The sequence below is a fragment of the Leopardus geoffroyi genome, chromosome E2 (genome assembly GCF_018350155.1).
Source record: "Leopardus geoffroyi isolate Oge1 chromosome E2, O.geoffroyi_Oge1_pat1.0, whole genome shotgun sequence".
NCBI classification, from domain to species: Eukaryota; Metazoa; Chordata; class Mammalia; order Carnivora; family Felidae; genus Leopardus; species Leopardus geoffroyi.
This window is the reverse complement of record NC_059335.1, coordinates 2,718,233-2,735,663: the sequence shown is the minus strand read 5'-3', so window position 1 is coordinate 2,735,663 and position 17,431 is coordinate 2,718,233. Positions and strand designations below refer to the sequence as shown.

Below are 17,431 nucleotides of genomic sequence, written 5' to 3'. Positions count from 1 at the left end.
CAAGAAGGGAGGAGACTCCACCAGAGTGAAAATAACAGGGCAGAATCACTGGGCCATCTGAGGCTGCTGACCACACTTAGTAAGTGGTTGGACGGAGGACCTCGGCCACCATCCCTGACTCCCCAGAGCAGTAGTCTGGTCTTGGTTTGTAGCATGGGACCAGAGTGGTCTCCAGGGTGGTGCACTTCTGTCTTCAAGGTTCTATGTACGTTTCTAGGAACACACACACACACACACACACACACACACGTACACCAAATGTGAGACAACAAAGCCTGATTCTTGTCCTTCACAGGGAAATGAAGCAGAACTACGCAGCAGAGACAATGACAAGGCTGGAGGGCCCAGCTGTGAAGAATGAAGTCCTAAGGATCATACAGGACTGGAGCATTGAGTACTGGGAGGAGGCAAGATGGATGGAGTGATCTGGTGACCCCACCATGGGTATTTTTTTCCTAGAGAAAACGTGGGGAATTTTGGCCTATTCTGTGGGCCATTCTGAGTCTGGAATGGCCCAATTGTTTCTGGAAAATGGTGTGGGGCATGACCTCTAAACAGCTCCCTTGGAGATGTTGACGGTCATGTGTTAGACATGGATTAGTCACTGAGTTGGGGAAACCAGCCCTCTTCCACCCCTGGCTTCTGGAAGTCCTTGAATTTGTCATGTTAATATTGTCTCTGGGAAGTATCTGAATTGCCTATGAGGATATCAGAAGAATTTAATTAAAAATGTATACATAAATGCAATGTGAAAGCTTTTCAGGTGTTATTTATTTACCAGTAGACTAGTAGATCAATGGAAGAAACCTCAGGGGCACTGGGGTGGCTAAGTTGGCTGAGCATCCAACTCTTGGTTTCAGCTCAGGTCATGATCTCACAGTTGTGAGTTCAAGCCCCGTGCTGGGTGTGGAGCCTGCTTGGGATTCTTTCTCTCTCTCTCTCGTTCTCTCAAAAATTAATAAACTTTTTAAAAACTGAACTTCTAAAAATGATTTTAGTGTATTAATACTATAAAACAAATTAAGGCAAATGTTTCTTGGACACATAGCAGGCTGAACTAGATCCTTGCTCTAGAGAGTGGTTCCCTACATGCTCTGTCTCCTCGTGGTCCACAGAACTTTGAGAAACTCTAGTAATATGCAGATGACCTCCCCTCCAACCTCACAGAAAGGGACTATACATCACAGGGCAGTCTGAACTTCCCAGGTCTAAATCATGTCGTACATGAATGAAGGAGTTAGGACAGCATTTGGAACTCAAAGATATAGAGGCAGCCATACAATATTTTTCTTTTGAAAAACTCATGTTTTGGGGCGCCTGGGTGGCTCAATTGGTTGAGCGTCCAACTTTGGCTCGGGTCATGATCTCACGGTGAGTTCAAGCCCCGCGTCAGGCTCTGTGCTGACAGCTCAGAGCCTGGAGCCCGTTTCGGATTCTGTGTCTCCCTCACTCTCTGACCCTCCCCCGTTCATGCTCTGTCTCTCTCTGTCTCAAAAAAATAAATAAACCTTAAAAAAAATTTAAAAAAAAAGAAAAATTCATGTTTTTCTATACAAAGTAATGATCAGGTATTATCTGCATTGGTTCTCTGGTCTCCAGAAGGGTTTCATTACAAAAGTCAGAGCAGTTGGAATCTTCAACCCCACCTCCACCCCATCCTTAAAGCATAGAGAAAAATAAAGGTAATCAAATCTTCCATTTAAAATTTGCTTTTTTTTTTTTTTTGGTTTTTAAAATTTATTTATTTAAATTCAAGTTGGTTAACATGTAGTATAATATTGGCTTCAGGAGTAGAACGCACTGATTCATCACTTACTTATAACACCCAGTGTTCACCCCAACAAGTACCCTCCTTAGTGCCCATCACCCATTTAGCCCATCCCCCCCATCCACCTCCCCTACAGCAACCCTCAGGTTGTTCTCTGTATTTAAGAGTCTCTTATGGTTTGCCTCCCTCTCTGTTTTTATCTTATTTTTCTTTCACTTATGTTGATCTGTTGTGTTTCTTAAATTCCATAGATGAGTGAAATCATATACTTGTCTTTCTCTAATTTCGCTTAGCATAATACCTTCCAGTTCCAACCACATTGTTGCAAATGGCAAGATTTCATTCTTTTTCATCGATGAGTAATATTCCACTGTATATATGTACCACATCTTCTTTATTCATTCATCAGTCGATGGACATTTGGGCTCTTTCCATAGTTTGGCTATTGTTGATAGCACTGCTATAGACACTGGGGTCCATGTGCCCCTTTGAATTAGTGTTTTTGTAACCTTTGGATAAATACTTAGTAGTGCAATTGCTGGGTCATAGAGTAGTTCTATTTGTAATTTTTTGAGGAAACTCCATACTGTTTTCCAGAGTGGCTGCCCCAGTTTGTATTCCCACCAGCAGTAAAAAAGGGTTCTCCTTTCTCCACATCATTGCCAACATCTGTTGTTTCCTGAGTTGTTAATGTTAGCCATTCTGACAGGCGTGAGGTAACATCTCATTGTGGTTTTGATTTGTATTTCCCTGATGATGAGTGATGTTGAGCATGTTTGCACGTGTCTGTTAACCATCTGGACGTCTTCTTTGGAAAAATGTCTGTTCATGTATTTTTCCCATTTCTTCAATGGATTATTTGCTTTTGGGGTGTTGAGTTTGATAAGTTCTTTATAGATTTTGGATACTAACCCTTTATCCAATATGTCATTTGCAAATTTCATTTGCTTTGATTTGTTCTCCAGAGCCCAGAATTTAACAGCTGGAGCTGATCATAATGTACCACCACTAGGATCCACAGTGAATGAGGTGGAGCTGCCCTGAACTGCCTTGCCTGGGGGCAACAGAAAGCCAGAGAATCCACCCACTGACAGGTTCCCCTCAAGGGCCCAGGAGACACCCCTTTGCTAAAGCAGTAGGGGAATGTGCCTTGAAAATAGCCGGGCTTGAAAGTGTGACAATGTCCCCAGTCTTTGTGGCACAGGGTCTTACCTGGGAATCTTTAATAAAAGCACTGTTGCCTGGCTGCCAGCCCCAGACATCCAGACTTAATTGGAGTAGGGTGTGGCTTGGGCATCAGGGGTTTTAAAATTCTCCCAGATGATTCTAACCTGGGGTGAAGTTTGGGAACTACTGGAATAGGAGGTATCTGTTAGCATTGCTGGCAATCACTTTTCAGTGAATCAGTGTGTCAAAGCAATACATTGTGTAGCTTGAACTTACATAGTGTTGTCAGTTATATTTCAGTAAAGCGAGGAGGGCAGGGGGAAGGATGGGAAAATTCCAGGAGACAACCACTAACGTGGAGACTCGAGGCACAAAATGGCTAGTACTTCTATTGCCCAAGATGGACACTTCAGAAGGGGAGAATCTCGGAGACTGTTCTTTTGATAACAAACAGGAATGCTTACGATGAGTTCACAGGGAATCCAGGTAAGAGTTTTATGGAGAGGGGCGCCTAGGTGGCTCAGTTAGTTGAGTGTCTGACTTCGGCTCAGGTCATGATCTCGTAGTTTGTGAATTCGAGCCCCACGTTGGGCTCTACGCTGACATCATGGAGTCTGGGATTCTCTCTCTCTCTCTCCCCATCCCTCCCTTACTCTCTCTCTCTCTCTCTCAAAATAAATAAATAAACATTTAAAAAAGAGTTTATGGAGAAAGTCAACTGAACAGACAACAGCAGTGGCATTAGACACTGGTCAGTAAATGCAGGTTGTGTAAAATAAGAACATTGCCCTGGGACAACCAGGTGAGGGCTGAGCACAGGTGTGCTAAGGATGAGGCAGCATCTTCAATAGTGCCAGGACAGGTGCAGAAGACAGCTGCTCCACATCTACCCTGGAGCTGGCCATTCAGAGCCCAGGACAACCAATGGAAAGCAACAACGTCACTGACCCAGGATTCCCCAAAGACCCTCACCGTGTGGTTGCCCATTGGCCGGGGAGCGGGCTCTGATTTTGGAGGCGAGTTGGTGAGTATTTTCTCTTGTTCCTAGCTTTCGTCTCCTTTCTTTCTGTAGCACTGGTTAGGACATATTCCTTGAGCTTGGCTCTGTGTGCCCACGCTCTCCATTTAGACTAGCCAGAGCCCAAGAACCAAAGATATGCTTTGAAAGAATGAGGCGTCCCATTTCCCCATTTTGATAAAAGAATCTTTTTCACGTTTGTTTGGGTTCCTTCAGTACATTCCTTTAATCCTTCCCAGTCTCTAGGTCTAAAATAGAGGACAGAGTGGGGGGTGCTGTGACCCTAAGTTCAAGATCAGCTGATGTCTGGACCAGGTCTTGTGGGAGCTCAGGATTGTCACTGTCTTAATTATAATTAAGGTGCTAATTATATGTTAACCACACAGGGAAGGGTTACAGTTATTGAATCACTATACAGTCCTGAGGGTGTTGTCACATGGGGAAACTGAGTCACAGAGGAATAAATGGCTTTGCCTGGAGTAGCAAGGGCTGAATCAACATTCAAAACTGCATGTGATAGATATCAAGCCCTGTGATCTTGACCACTTCTATGGGATCATTCAAGACCCGGTGCAGAAAGCTATTGCAAGACATAGATAGAATAAAGGATAAAGACAAAGGGGAAGCTTTGGCTAGTCATTTATTTCCAGAAAATAATATTAACCACCAGTCTTACTCTACATCTTTCCAACCTACAACCCTGCCCTTTGTGGGAGTAATGTCCTTACCTTCTCCCCAATCCCTCTTCAGCTTTCCAGGGGAAGGGGTCCATCTGCCTTCCCCAGGCCAGTCCCTCCACCTGTGCTTTCCTCCTACTCTGTTGGGTTTGATCATCAGCTCCCTCCTGGGATGTGTTGGAAGAGGTGGAGCATTATAATCAGATGTGCGTTAAAATGCTTTTTCCTAAAACACTCTGTAAAGTGAAGACAGTAACACTCTTTGTGTATCCACATTACTGATGGAAAGTATTAATGAGTTGCTGTAAATTGCCTAAGAAGGGATTTAGAAAAGAGTAAGTACTCATTTAATTGTTTTGTTTCCTGCTTCTACTTTTACTTTTCCCTCTGAGCCTATAAACCTTGTCAAGCATCCCATTCTAAAAATAACCTTCCTGAGACCACTGAGACTTTTGTGACTTTTTACAGCCACAGTTCTCCTCCACTTGTTCCTTTGATTGCTTTGCACGATAAGGCAAACGTTCAATTCAAATCATGTCTCTACCCGTGTGCAGGTGTGGCCATCTGAAATTTGTTCTCCTTTAAATGAGCTTCCCATATTCATTTAGTCACCACTTAACCGAATAGTTGGGAGATTGGGGCAGGGGGAGAGGGGTGTTTTGTTTTCCATCTCCACGGATCCAGGTTGTTTTATGTCGGAGGGGGAAAAATAGGAAACTTTAGTTTTAAATTTTTTTAGGTTTATTTGTTTTGAAAGAGAAAGAGCAAGTTGGGGAGGGGCAGAGAGAGAGGGAGAAAGAGAGAATCCCAAGCAGGCTCTGCACTGTTGGCGCAGAGCCCACAAACTGTGAGATCATGAATGGAGCCAAAACCAAGAGTCAGATGCTTAACCAGCTGAGTCACCCAGGCACCCCAATGTTGAAGCTTTTTTTTTTTTTTTTTTTTTTTTTTTTAAGAGCAGAAGTCGGCGGACTTTCTGCAAAGGGCTGATTGTTTTCAGCTTTGTGGGCCATTAGCTCTCTGTCCCAACCACTCTACTTCCTTCTCCAGGCAGCTGGTCAGTCCATAATTGTCTGACTGCCATCTCTGAACTGTTTTAAGATGTAATTCTCAGGGCGCCTGGGTGGCGCAGTCGGTTAAGCGTCCGACTTCAGCCAGGTCACGATCTCGCGGTCCGTGAGTTCGAGCCCCGCGTCAGGCTCTGGGCTGATGGCTCGGAGCCTGGAGACTGTTTCCGATTCTGTGTCTCCCTCTCTCTCTGCCCCTCCCCCGTTCATGCTCTGTCTCTGTCTCAAAAATAAAATAAACGTTAAAAAAAATTTAAAAAAAAAAAGATGTAATTCTCATAAACCAGACATTTGTGATCCCCTGTGTCCTATATCCTAGGGGGGAAACGTGTGCCCATGTAGACCGCTTCATCTCTGAAAGCAGTGTTTGAAATACTCTAGCTTAGGAAAACTACCACTTTGTCACAGTGGCATTTGTGTCCCCCTCTTTCACCAGCCCAGAGCCCTTCCTTCCATGTTTCCTTCCATGTACAGTAAAACCTTAGTTTGTGAGCGTAATTCATTCCAGAAATATGCCTGTAATCCAAAGCACTTGTATATCAAGGTGAATTTCAAGAAGCATTGGCTCAGTTGTGACCATGTGACCTTCAGCATCACGTACTACTCATACTGCAAGACATTGCTTGTTAAGTTAAAATTTATTAGAAATGGTTGCTCTGGGGCAACTGGGTGGCTCAGTCGGTTAAGCGTCCGACTTCGGCTCAGGTCATGATCTCACAGTCCGTGGGTTCGAGTCCTGCGTCAGGCTCTGTGCTGACAGCTCAGAGCCTGGAGCCTGTTTCAGATTCTGCGTCTCCCTCTTTCTCTGACCCTCCCCTGTTCATGCTCTCTCTCTGTCTCAAAAATAAATAAATGTTAAAAAAAATTTTTTTTAAAAAGAAATGCTCATCTTGTGGCACACTCACAGAACAAGTTCCTCGCAATCCAAGGTTTTAACCGTATTTTATAATCTTCAGTTTCTTTATCCTCCAGCTCTCTCATTATAAATTGAAGTAATCTTAGTCACCACCCCCTCCTTAAAACTGCACGTAGAGAGGGGCGCCTGGGTGGCGCAGTCGGTTAGGCGTCCGACTTCAGCCAGGTCACGATCTTGCGGAACGTGAGTTCGAGCCCCGCGTCGGGCTCTGGGCTGATGGCTCAGAGCCTGGAGCCTGTTTCCGATTCTGTGTCTCCCTCTCTCTCTGCCCCTCCCCTGTTCATGCTCTGTCTCTCTCTGTCCCAAAAATAAATAAACGTTGAAAAAAAAAATTTAATAAAAAAAAAAAAAAAAAAAAACTGCACGTAGAGAATGGCAGGGGAGCAGCAGAGAGAAACTACCAGAATCCAGTGTGTAAGTTAAGGGCACAGAGAGTAGATGCCCCGTCTACCTAGGCAGCAACAACAAAACTCCAAGTTTGACCAGACATGTACCTTACAATCTGGTTACACCTTGGTGACATGCTTCCAAGTACCAGGAAGGAGCTCGAGAGGACCTCACTGGGTATCTACAAATCAGACCTAGAAGCACAGCAAGTATAGGAATATCCAGCACAGCTAACCTCCACTCTACTATGGCTCATGGGGAAAAAATCAAGTTGCCGTCTACTTGAGCCCTTAAAGTTTTTTATTACATGATACCCCTTGGATTGCTTTATTTTCCACCACAAACCAATGGCTGGGCAAGACCAGAACAGCCCCAAAATGCCCAACTGGTATTGGTTGTCCCTGTTTATAGAGGCCATATAATAATGGAAGAGGAGATTTGCTAGATTTAAGAATTCTTCCTGGAGCATTCCTAACAAGTACAAAATGTTTGTCACCACTGACCAGCCTAGACGATTCTGAGAAGAAATGCATGGTACAGGTCATGGACGTCCATGTACAGAACAAGCTGATGGAGGGGGTCGGGTGTAGAATCTGTTCTGATGGCCAAGGAGGTTGAGCATCTTGTCATGTGCTTATTTGCCAATTGTAGATCTTCTTTGGAGAAATGTCTATTCAGATCATTTGCCCATTTTTAATCAGGTTGTTTATCTTTTTATTGTTATATTTTCTAGATAGAATATCCTTGTCAAATAAGATTTACAAACGTTTACCCATTTATTTTTATACCACAACTCTTTACTATGTTTATGTAACTTCATATTACATTAACAGACACAGAAGGAAATCAACTGCTCTAAAAACTGTGTGACTGGGGCACCTGCCTGGCTCAGTTGGTAGAGCGTGCAACTCTTGATCTCAGGGCCATGAGTTCAAGCCCCACATTGGATGTAGAGCCTACTTTTAAAAAATAATAATAGGGGAGCCTGGGTGGCTCAGTTGAGGGTCTGATTTCATCATGATTTTGAACCATGAGATCATGGTGGGTTCGAGCCCCGTATTGGACTCTGTGCTGACAGCTCCGATCCTGGAACCTGCTTCAGATTCTGTGTCTCCCTCTCTCTCTGCCCCTCCCCTGCTCATGCTGTCTCTGTCTCTCTGTCTCTCTCTCTGTCTCTCTCTGTCTCTCTGTCTCTCTCTCTCAAAAATAAACATAATAGTAGTAATAAACAGTGTGACTAATTTTCAGTAAGTGGTGGTAACTTATTTGCCAGTTTTCATGAGTATAGCTACATTAGCCAAGAGCATCACTGATAAGTGTTTTGGGGTTTTTTTATTGTTGATTTTAATTATTTTAATTCCAGTATAGTTAATATAAGTGTAATACTAGTTTCTGGTGTATCATATAGTGATTCAACAATTTCATACAACACCTAGTGCTTATCACATAAGTGCCCTCCTTAATACCCATCATCTGTTTGCCCATCACCCCCACCCATCTCCTCTCTTGTAGCCATCAGTGTGTTCTCTTAATATCCTTAAGAGTCTGTTTCTTGGTTTGCCTCTTTTTTCCTTTTCAATTGCTCATTTGTTTTTTGTTTCTTAAATTCCACATACAACTGAAATCATGTTATTTGTTTTTCTCAGTCTGACATATTTCATTTACAATAATACTCTCTAGCTCCATCCATGGTGTTGCGTATCTCAAGATTTCGTCCTTTGTCATGGCTGAATAATATCCAAGTGTGTGTGTGTGTGTGTGTACATATACACACACCTTCTTTACTCATTCATCTGTCAATGGACAGTTGAGTTGCTTCCATAATTTGGTTATTGTAGGTAATGCTGCAATAAACATATGGTGCACATATCCTTTCAAATTAGTGTTTATGTATTCTTTTAAGTGTTTTGAATCTGACCCTATACTGGGTGGTGTTTTGGGAACTAGGGATAAGGGCAGCAAAACATCCTAGAGCTTATATTCTTGTAATGAGATAAACAGATATGAAGTCAAGTAATTTTAAGTCTATAAAGAATTGTTACCCATGAATGGGGCTTTTCTGTGTGTTTCACAAAAGGAACAGAGAATGTTGTTTCTAGTGAGTTAACTAGGTTGGTTGTATGAACTTGAGAATTTGATGCAAGATCCTCTTTTGAATCTTACTACTCTTCCACAGGTATCATTTGCTCCATATTACCAAAGAATCCACTTTTCCATCAAAACCTGAGCTCTCAGCCTTGCACTAAGATGCGGGAAGCCAAACTACCCTCCTTTTCCAACTATGGACTGCAGTGGTGTTTCAAGCAGCTAGGAAAGGAAGAATTTCAGACATTTAAGGAATTGCTCATGGAAAATGCTTCAGAACTGGCAATGTGCTCTTTTCCGTGGGTTGAAGTAAACAGTGCCAATGTGGAACATCTAGCCTCCCTGTTGCATGAGCATTATAGAGAATCTCTTGCCTGGAAAATATCTATTCACATCTTTGAAAAGATGAACCTGTCCATACTCTCTGAGAAGGCAAGGAAAGAGATGAAAAGTGAGTAAGACTTGGGGCAAATCCGGGGGTAGGAGAGAAAGGAGATGACATCAAGCCCCCATGGGAATGGGGAAGGTATCCTTGATGTCTAATTGGGTCCATCTCCACAGCATGAGTCTGAACTCTGAGAAGTCACTCAATGGTCATCCTACCCGGCTGGAAATTAGAGTAGTCTCTCCCCTGTGAAACAGTGGAAGAGAAGAATTGAGTAGATAGACCCTCTACCTGGACAGAATTTGGTTGAAGTTAGTAGATAGGATTTGGAGTCCTAAGTGCTAAGCTTGAGCTCTGGACCTTCTACTTGTTCTGTGTGACTTTGAGCAAATCCCCTTTTACTCTGACCCTTGGATTCCACATCTTGGAACACTAATGCTTACATGTGCTGTTGCAAAGTTTCAACAACACAACGTATAGAAAGGGATCAACAAAGCTTCATTCACTTATTGAGAACACTATGGTGGATGTACAGTGGGTGTATCCCATATTTCTTGCCCCAAGCTGAAGGACTAAGGCTCAAGGAACTCTAAGGATTGATCTTGTCAGACTCTTGGTGTCCATATTATAGCAATGTATTCAGATCATATTGTGTGACTATCTTAGGGTATTTAGGAGAAAGGTAGAAAAAAAAATAATAGCCCTCCTTTATCAGGAGGAATTCTCTTCTTCAACTGTGGACAGAAAACTTAGAAAAGAGTCCCAAGGGTGAGCAGTCAGATTGGCCCTAAATGCCTAGATGTAACTCTGCATCTATCTGAAGTTCAAAGGACTTTAAGAGAAGCTATCCTTTCAGAGCTTCAAAAAAGCCCTGTGTGGAAAACAAAAAAAAAGCCCTAATTGATTCACAGGAAATTAGGGCTCTAAAATTAAAATGATGGGTGATGTTTACTGAGTCAGTACTCTAGATGAGGCACTATGTTGAAACTGCCCTGTCATTGAGTCTCAAACCCACTCCATGAAATAGGTTCCCCATTGAAGAAGCTAAAATAGAGGTTCTATGACTAATGGATGAAGAAGATGTGGTTTATACATACCATGGAATATTTCTTGGCAATGAGAAAGAATGAAATCGTGGCCATTTGTAGAAACGTGGATGGAACTGGAGGGTATTATGCTAAGTGAAATAAGTCAGTCAGAGAAAGATATGTTTGCACTCATAGGTGGATCCTGAGAAACTTAACAGAAGACCATGGCGGAGGTAAAGGGGGGAAAAAGTTACAGAGAGGGAGGGAGGCAAACCATTAGATTCTCTTAAATACTGAGAACAAACTGAGGGTTGATGGGGGGTGGAGGAGAGGGGAAACTTGGTGATGGACATTGCGGAGGGCACCTGTGGAGATGAGCACTGGGTGTTGTATGGAAACCAATTTGACAATAAATTTCATACTAAAAAAATAAATATAATTTATTGTCAAACTGGTTTCTATACAACACTAAGTGCTCATCCCAACAGGTGCCCTCCTCAATACCCATCATCCACCGTCTCCTCCCTCCCACCCCCCAACCACCCTCAGTTTGTTCTCAGTTTTTGAGTCTCTTATGTTTTGGCTCCCTCCCTCTCTATATAAAAAATAAAATAAAATAGAGTTTCTACCAAGTTCTACGACATGACCCAGTTCATGAGCTTACAGGTGACAAAGACAGGACTCATTAGTTAACATATCTTTAAATCTCTGGCATGTGACCCATGAGAATTCATAGTTTCCAGTGCAGCAAGGAAGAGGAATAAACGGGTGATTTTTTTTAATGGTGTAGAAAAAGGAGAGGTTCCTATTCCAGACCAGAGGAAAGTGAAGGCCAGAATCACTTCCTAGAAGAAGTGAAGTTCAGGCTGAAACAAATATGAAGAAAAGAAGCTAGCCAAGCCAACTGGGCATAGTTAGAGAAGCACATAACACATGATGAGCAGAAGACAGGAGGATCATGAAGCCTTTAACAAAGAGCTTAGCTACAGCATGAAGAACTTGAGGGAACAAGACAGATAAATATGGGGAAGTAGACTACAAGTTGGACAACACAGCATCTTGAAAATAATTTTAATAGCAAAGAATAAGCCATTCGTTTGAAAGGGGATGGAGTAAAAATAACCCAATTGACATTTCATCATTGTTGCTGAAGTGTTTTGTGGTCCAGACAGAATAAATGAATAGGTGTGGGGAGACCAGTTAAGAGGCTATTCTGGCATCCCTTGGGAGAAATAAAGGTGTCTTGGGCCAGGGTGGCAGTGGCCATTAGAGAAAGTAGAAATTCAACTGAAGATGTTTCAAAAGCAGTCACAACAGTTTTGTAGGACTAAATGCAGAGAGAGAATATGCTATCATGGATGACACCCGTGTTTCTGGCATGAGACTGGGTGCATGAGGTTCCATTACCTCATCCCAAGAAACATTGGAAGAGTTGTTTTGCAGCAAGTAGACAGGAGAAGGAGTAAACAATGTTAGAACTGATGAGCTGGACACCTCTATTTGGATAATTCACAGGTCCCTAGTGAGTAGTTAACTAACTAGTTTGAAGTTCAAGAGAGGTGTTCAGGATGACTCTTGAAGATAAATTCTTGATAGCCACCATAAACTGCCTTGTTATGTTAATTACCCAAGACCTTACAGCAAACCTGGGACTGGAATTCACAAATTCAAAATCAGAGCTGTCTTTGCAACAAGTCTCTGTTGCTTTGCTGTGCTGGTGGCACTTGAGGATCTGACTCCATTGTCTCTGATACCAGTTAGTCATGGAATAAAGTGAGATCTGAGACTTGTCTTGGTTCCCCTCAGTATTTAGTAATGGGAAATCTCATCCCTAGTCTTGGAAATTGCTGACTTTATTAGAGACTATTATTTCATCTACTCTCTGTTGCAGGGTATTCACTGGCTGAAATGCCAGAAAATTCTACAATGAAGAATGACCAAGAACTGAGCATGAAAGAAGTACCAGGTCAGTATGGGCATGGTGGGAAAATGGATACGTCTCAAGCCACATGGTGATGAGTTAGTGGCACATCTGGGACTTGAACCATTACTCCTGATAGTCCAGTGTTCTTTCTGTTCTGTCAGGTGGTTGTATGGGTTCTGAGGGTCTGGTAATCATGGTCTTTTTTTTTTTTTTTTTAATTTTTCAAAAGATTTATTTTTTTAGTTTTTTAATCTATTTTTTAAGTTTTATTTTTTTTTAATTTACATCCAAGTTAGTTAGCATATAGTGAAACAATGATTTCAGGAGTAGATTCCTTAATGCCCCTTGCCCATTTAGCCCATCCCCCCTCCCACAACCCCTCCAGCAACCCTTAGTTTGTTCTCCATATTTATGAGTCTCTTCTGTTTTGTCCCCCTCCCTGTTTTTATATTATTTTTGTTTCCCTTCCCTTATGTTCATCTGTTTTGTCTCTTAACGTCCTCATATGAGTGAAGTCATATGATTTTTGTCTTTCTCTGACTAATTTCACTTAGCATGACACCCTCCAGTTCCATTCATATAGTTGCAAATGGCAAGATTTCACTCTTTTTGATTGCCGAGTAATACTCCAGTGTGTGTGTGTGTATACGGATCTTCTTTATCCGTTCATCCATCAGTGGACATTTGGGCTCTTTCCATACTTTGGCTATTGTTGATAGTGCTGCTATAAACATGGGGGTGCATGTGTCCCTTTGAAACAGCACAGCTGTATCCTGTGGATAAATGCCTAGTAGTGCAATTGCTGGGTTGTAAGGTAGTTCTATTTCAGTTTTTTGAGGAACCTCCATACTGTTTTCCAGAGTGGCTGCACCAGCTTGCATTTCCATCATGGTCTTTCTTATTCTGAGTCCAAAGAGCTCTGTGATCTTAAAGCTTTCTTAAAACCATTTGAGTTTCCAACTTCAGTTTGGATAACTCCATGACCCCACCAGGACAAGCTTCACCTAATAATCTGTTTTGGAGGCTTTCGTGAGGAGAACCAGATAACATGAAACCATGTTCAATACAAGTCCCCAAATATTTGAGTACTGGTGATATGCCAGGCACCGCTCTGTGACTTGTGATACATCCGCGGACAAAGTACATGCAAATCCCCGGCATTCATGAGGTTTACACTTCAGTGGAGGAAAAAGGAGACCAACAAAAGGACTCAAAGCAGTGATGCCAAAACATACAGGGAAAGATGTGGCTTATATAGACAGCATGCTTTCCCCCACTGTTACCCACACTACCACTTATATATTGCTAATCTTCTAGCAGTCAGCATTGACCATGAAGTCTAACACCTCAAAAGAATCAGGACCAACCTCCTGTTGAAGCAGCTTTGTTCAGACTGTGGGCAGGAAAATCCCTTTCAAAACTAAAGTCTGAGGAACTGATGAGTCACAGAGTTTCAGAATCCCAGAGGGCATAAATTATCCCAATTTTAATGTAAATCTAGGCTTAACAGGGGGAGTTCCATATATTCTCTTTCGAGGGATAAAATCGTATCTTACTGGGTTTAAAGATTACTAAGTAGTGATTTAGCGATATGAAATAGAGACACCGACTGACTAATCTTGGCAGTAGGATCAAAATGGACAAAAGCGGGTCTTTTTTTTTTTTTTTTTTTTTTTTTTGACGTTTATTTATTTTTGGGACAGAGAGAGACAGAGCATGAACGGGGAAGGGGCAGAGAGAGAGGGAGACACAGAATCGGAAACAGGCTCCAGGCTCTGAGCCATCAGCCCAGAGCCCGACGCGGGGCTCGAACTCACGGACCGCGAGATCGTGACCTGGCTGAAGTCGGACGCTTAACCGACTGCGCCACCCAGGCGCCCCAAAAGCGGGTCTTTTAAGCCACATTGGGAAACCCCTCTAAATTACCATTGTGCACAAGAACTACCACTTGTTGAGACCTTACAGGTTAAGTATGGTGCCACATGCTTCAATCTCCTAGATCTCCACAGGACTTCATGTGGTAGTAACTGTAATTCCAATCATCTGGTAACAAAACTGAAGATCCAGAGGCTAAGCTGTATACTTAAACCCTACACATGTCGACACTCTAACCACTGCTCTATCTCCATGCTGTAAGTTTTAGTTTGTTGTTCCATTTTCACGTTGTGTCTTATGGGCTAACATGTGGCGTGTCTTAGAGAAAGTTCTATGCGTGCTTCAGAAGACCATGTAATCTGCTGTTATTGGTGTTCTTGGTGTTCTATATATCTGCCTCCTCTGTTTTTTTATTTCGGTAAATGGGACTGCTATCCACCTGCTTATTCATTCCAAAAGCCTACTCGCTTTTTAGTCTGACTGACTGATTCTTTTCTTTCTCCACCTTTATCCAATGAATCAAAATCCTATGAGATGCACATCTAGAGTATAATCCATTTCTATGTTTTTCTACCCATACCCTGTATATGAGAATCATTTCCTTCTAATTTCTTATCCGTTTCCACTCTGGTTGTATGCAATCCATTTTCCATACAATAATAACCAAAGTGATCTTTTAGAAATTTACATCTGAAAACTTGACTCATCTGCTTTAAAATGTTCAAATGGTTTTCTGTTACATTTGTGATAATTTATTGCATGGTTTTTTTTATAATTTGCAAGATCAACACCACCCTTTTGACTATTCCTTAAATACCATAAGTCATTCCCATATCACCTATGTCAAATATGTACTTAGCCACATTAGGAAACTATTTTTAATAAGTAGATATAATGGTTATTCTCAGCAAGTAGTAGCTATTATACAGCAGAGACTGTGCTATTCCTCTACCAAAACACCTGATTTAATTTTCAGAGCAACTCCACAACGTAGAGCTATTATCCTAGCTCTACAGATGAACCCATAGAAGCATGTAAGACCAGCAAGTTGACTAAGACCTCACAAACAGGAAGGGACAGAATTCCCATTTAAATTCTATGTCTGACTCCGGACCCTTGGTTCTTATCCACCAGATTTTATCCACCATTTTAATGACTTGCCAAAAGGTCTCCAAAGAATTAAAAGCAGAATTGAGACCAGAACTTCATATCTCCTGATTTTGAATCAAGTGCTCATTTTACACACACTTAGCATCTCTAGCTGAGCTAGTGGCTGCCATGTTCCAAACTGGTCCTGAGATGTGGGTCTGTGCCCTCTCTAATTCAGATATTCACATAACAATGGGGGAATTTATACAATGAGATACCACCTCACGCCAGTCAGAGTGGCTAAAATGAACAAATCAGGAGACTATAGATGCTGGAGAGGATGTGGAGAAATGGGAACCCTCTTGCACTGTTGGTGGGAATGCAAACTGGTGCAGCCACTCTGGAAAACAGTGGGGAGGTTCCTCAAAAAATTAAAAATAGATCTACCCTATGACCCGGCAATAGCACTACTAGGAATTTACCCAAGGGATACAGGAGTGCTGATGCAGAGGGGCACTTGTACCCCAACGTTTATAGCAGCTCTTTCAACAATAGCCAAACTATGGAAAGAGCCTAAATGTCCATCAACTGATGGATAAAGAAGATGTGGTTTACACATATAATGAAATACTACTTGGCAATGAGTAAGAATGAAATCTGGCCATTTGCAGCAATGTGGATGGAACTGGAGGATATGCTAAGTGAAATAAGCCAGGCAGAGAAATGCAAATACCATATGTTTTACACTCATATGTGGATATTGAGAAACTTAACAGAAGACCATGGGGGAGGGGAAGGGGGGAAAAAAAGTTAGAGAGGGAAGGAGTCAAACCATAAGAGACTCTTAAAAACTGAGAATAAACTGAGGGTGAGTGGGAGGGAGGGGAAAGTGGGTGATGGGGATTGAGGAGGACACCTGTTGGGATGAGCACTGGGTGTTGTATGGAAACCAATTTGACAATTATATTTAAAAATAAAAGAATGGGGGAGTTTATTCTTCCCTCTCTCTTTTGCAGAAATTTCACAAGCTATAGAACAAGATGGTGCCACAGCAGCAGAGATGAAAGAACAAGGTAAAGAAATCTGATTCGCTGTGGGGGTCTTTTTGGGTTTTTTTGGTTTTGTTTTTTGTTTTTTGTTTTTTTTTGGCCATCCTGGAATGGAGTTTGGGTGGCAGAGGAGTCCACTTTCCCATTGCTCATCTGCATTTGTCTCTGGCATATCAGTCTCCTCCCCCAAGAGCTCCTAGAATGAATCACCATCAAAGACATCACATATGTCCACTGTGATCATCTACAGTTACTTTGTATGAAGACACATTCCAAAGACCTGGGATTCTGGGGAAGTTGGGCATGAAGCGTAAGCTCGTTTGACAGGTGCTAAATATAGACAAGAGTAATCAAGCACTTTGTTCAGAAGTACTTGGCTAGTTGTGACCTCTTTTCCCAAGTCCTTCTGTCAACCTTTATTTTGTGAATACCTACCATTTGAAGAACTGATAGGAAAATAGTGGTAAAATATATATACATATGGCCATATAGAGTTATATGTTAACTAAACCAAACAAAATACAAAATGATGAGATCCCAGGTGCCATGTTTGTATGAAACAGCAATTGACCAGTCAAGGAAGTGACAGCAGACTTCTCTGAGGAATATTACTTGAGGCTTTTTTCTTTTTTCTCTTCTCTTCTCTTCTCTTAAGTTTATTTTGAGAGTGAGCGAGAGAAATCACGGGAGGGGCAGAGAGAGAAGGAATGAGAGAATCCTAATCAGGCTCCTCGCTGCCAGCACAGAGCCTGATTTGGGCTCGACCTCACAAAGCCTGACATCATGATCTGAGGCAAAATCAAAAGTCAGTTGCCCAACCAACTGAGCTACCAGGCACTCCACTTGAGACTTTTTGTTGAGCTATAATCAATGTACCAAAAAGCTCACCCTTTTAAAGTGTACGATTCAGTGTTTCTTTGCATGTTCACGATGTTGTGCAAATAATCACCATTATGTTATTCCAGAGCATTTTCCTCTTCCCAAAAGAAACCCCAA

The 17,431-nt window shown here is 42.1% G+C and overlaps 2 protein-coding genes across 5 annotated transcripts in view; one reads left to right on the top strand and one right to left on the bottom strand.

Annotated features, from left to right (window-relative positions):
* NLRP13 (NLR family pyrin domain containing 13) overlaps positions 1–17,431 on the bottom strand; it is an 85,482-nt gene that overhangs the window by 62,411 nt on the left and 5,640 nt on the right. The gene's annotated exons all lie outside the window — the stretch shown is intronic.
* The window catches only part of NLRP5 (NLR family pyrin domain containing 5), a 35,182-nt gene continuing 24,852 nt past the window's right edge, over positions 7,102–17,431 (top strand). The window contains exons 1-3 of the mRNA XM_045441327.1: positions 7,102–7,177; positions 9,177–9,536; positions 12,390–12,468. Coding sequence (XP_045297283.1) covers positions 7,102–7,177; positions 9,177–9,536; positions 12,390–12,468 — 515 coding nt within the window. The remainder of the gene's footprint in view (positions 7,178–9,176; positions 9,537–12,389; positions 12,469–17,431) is intronic.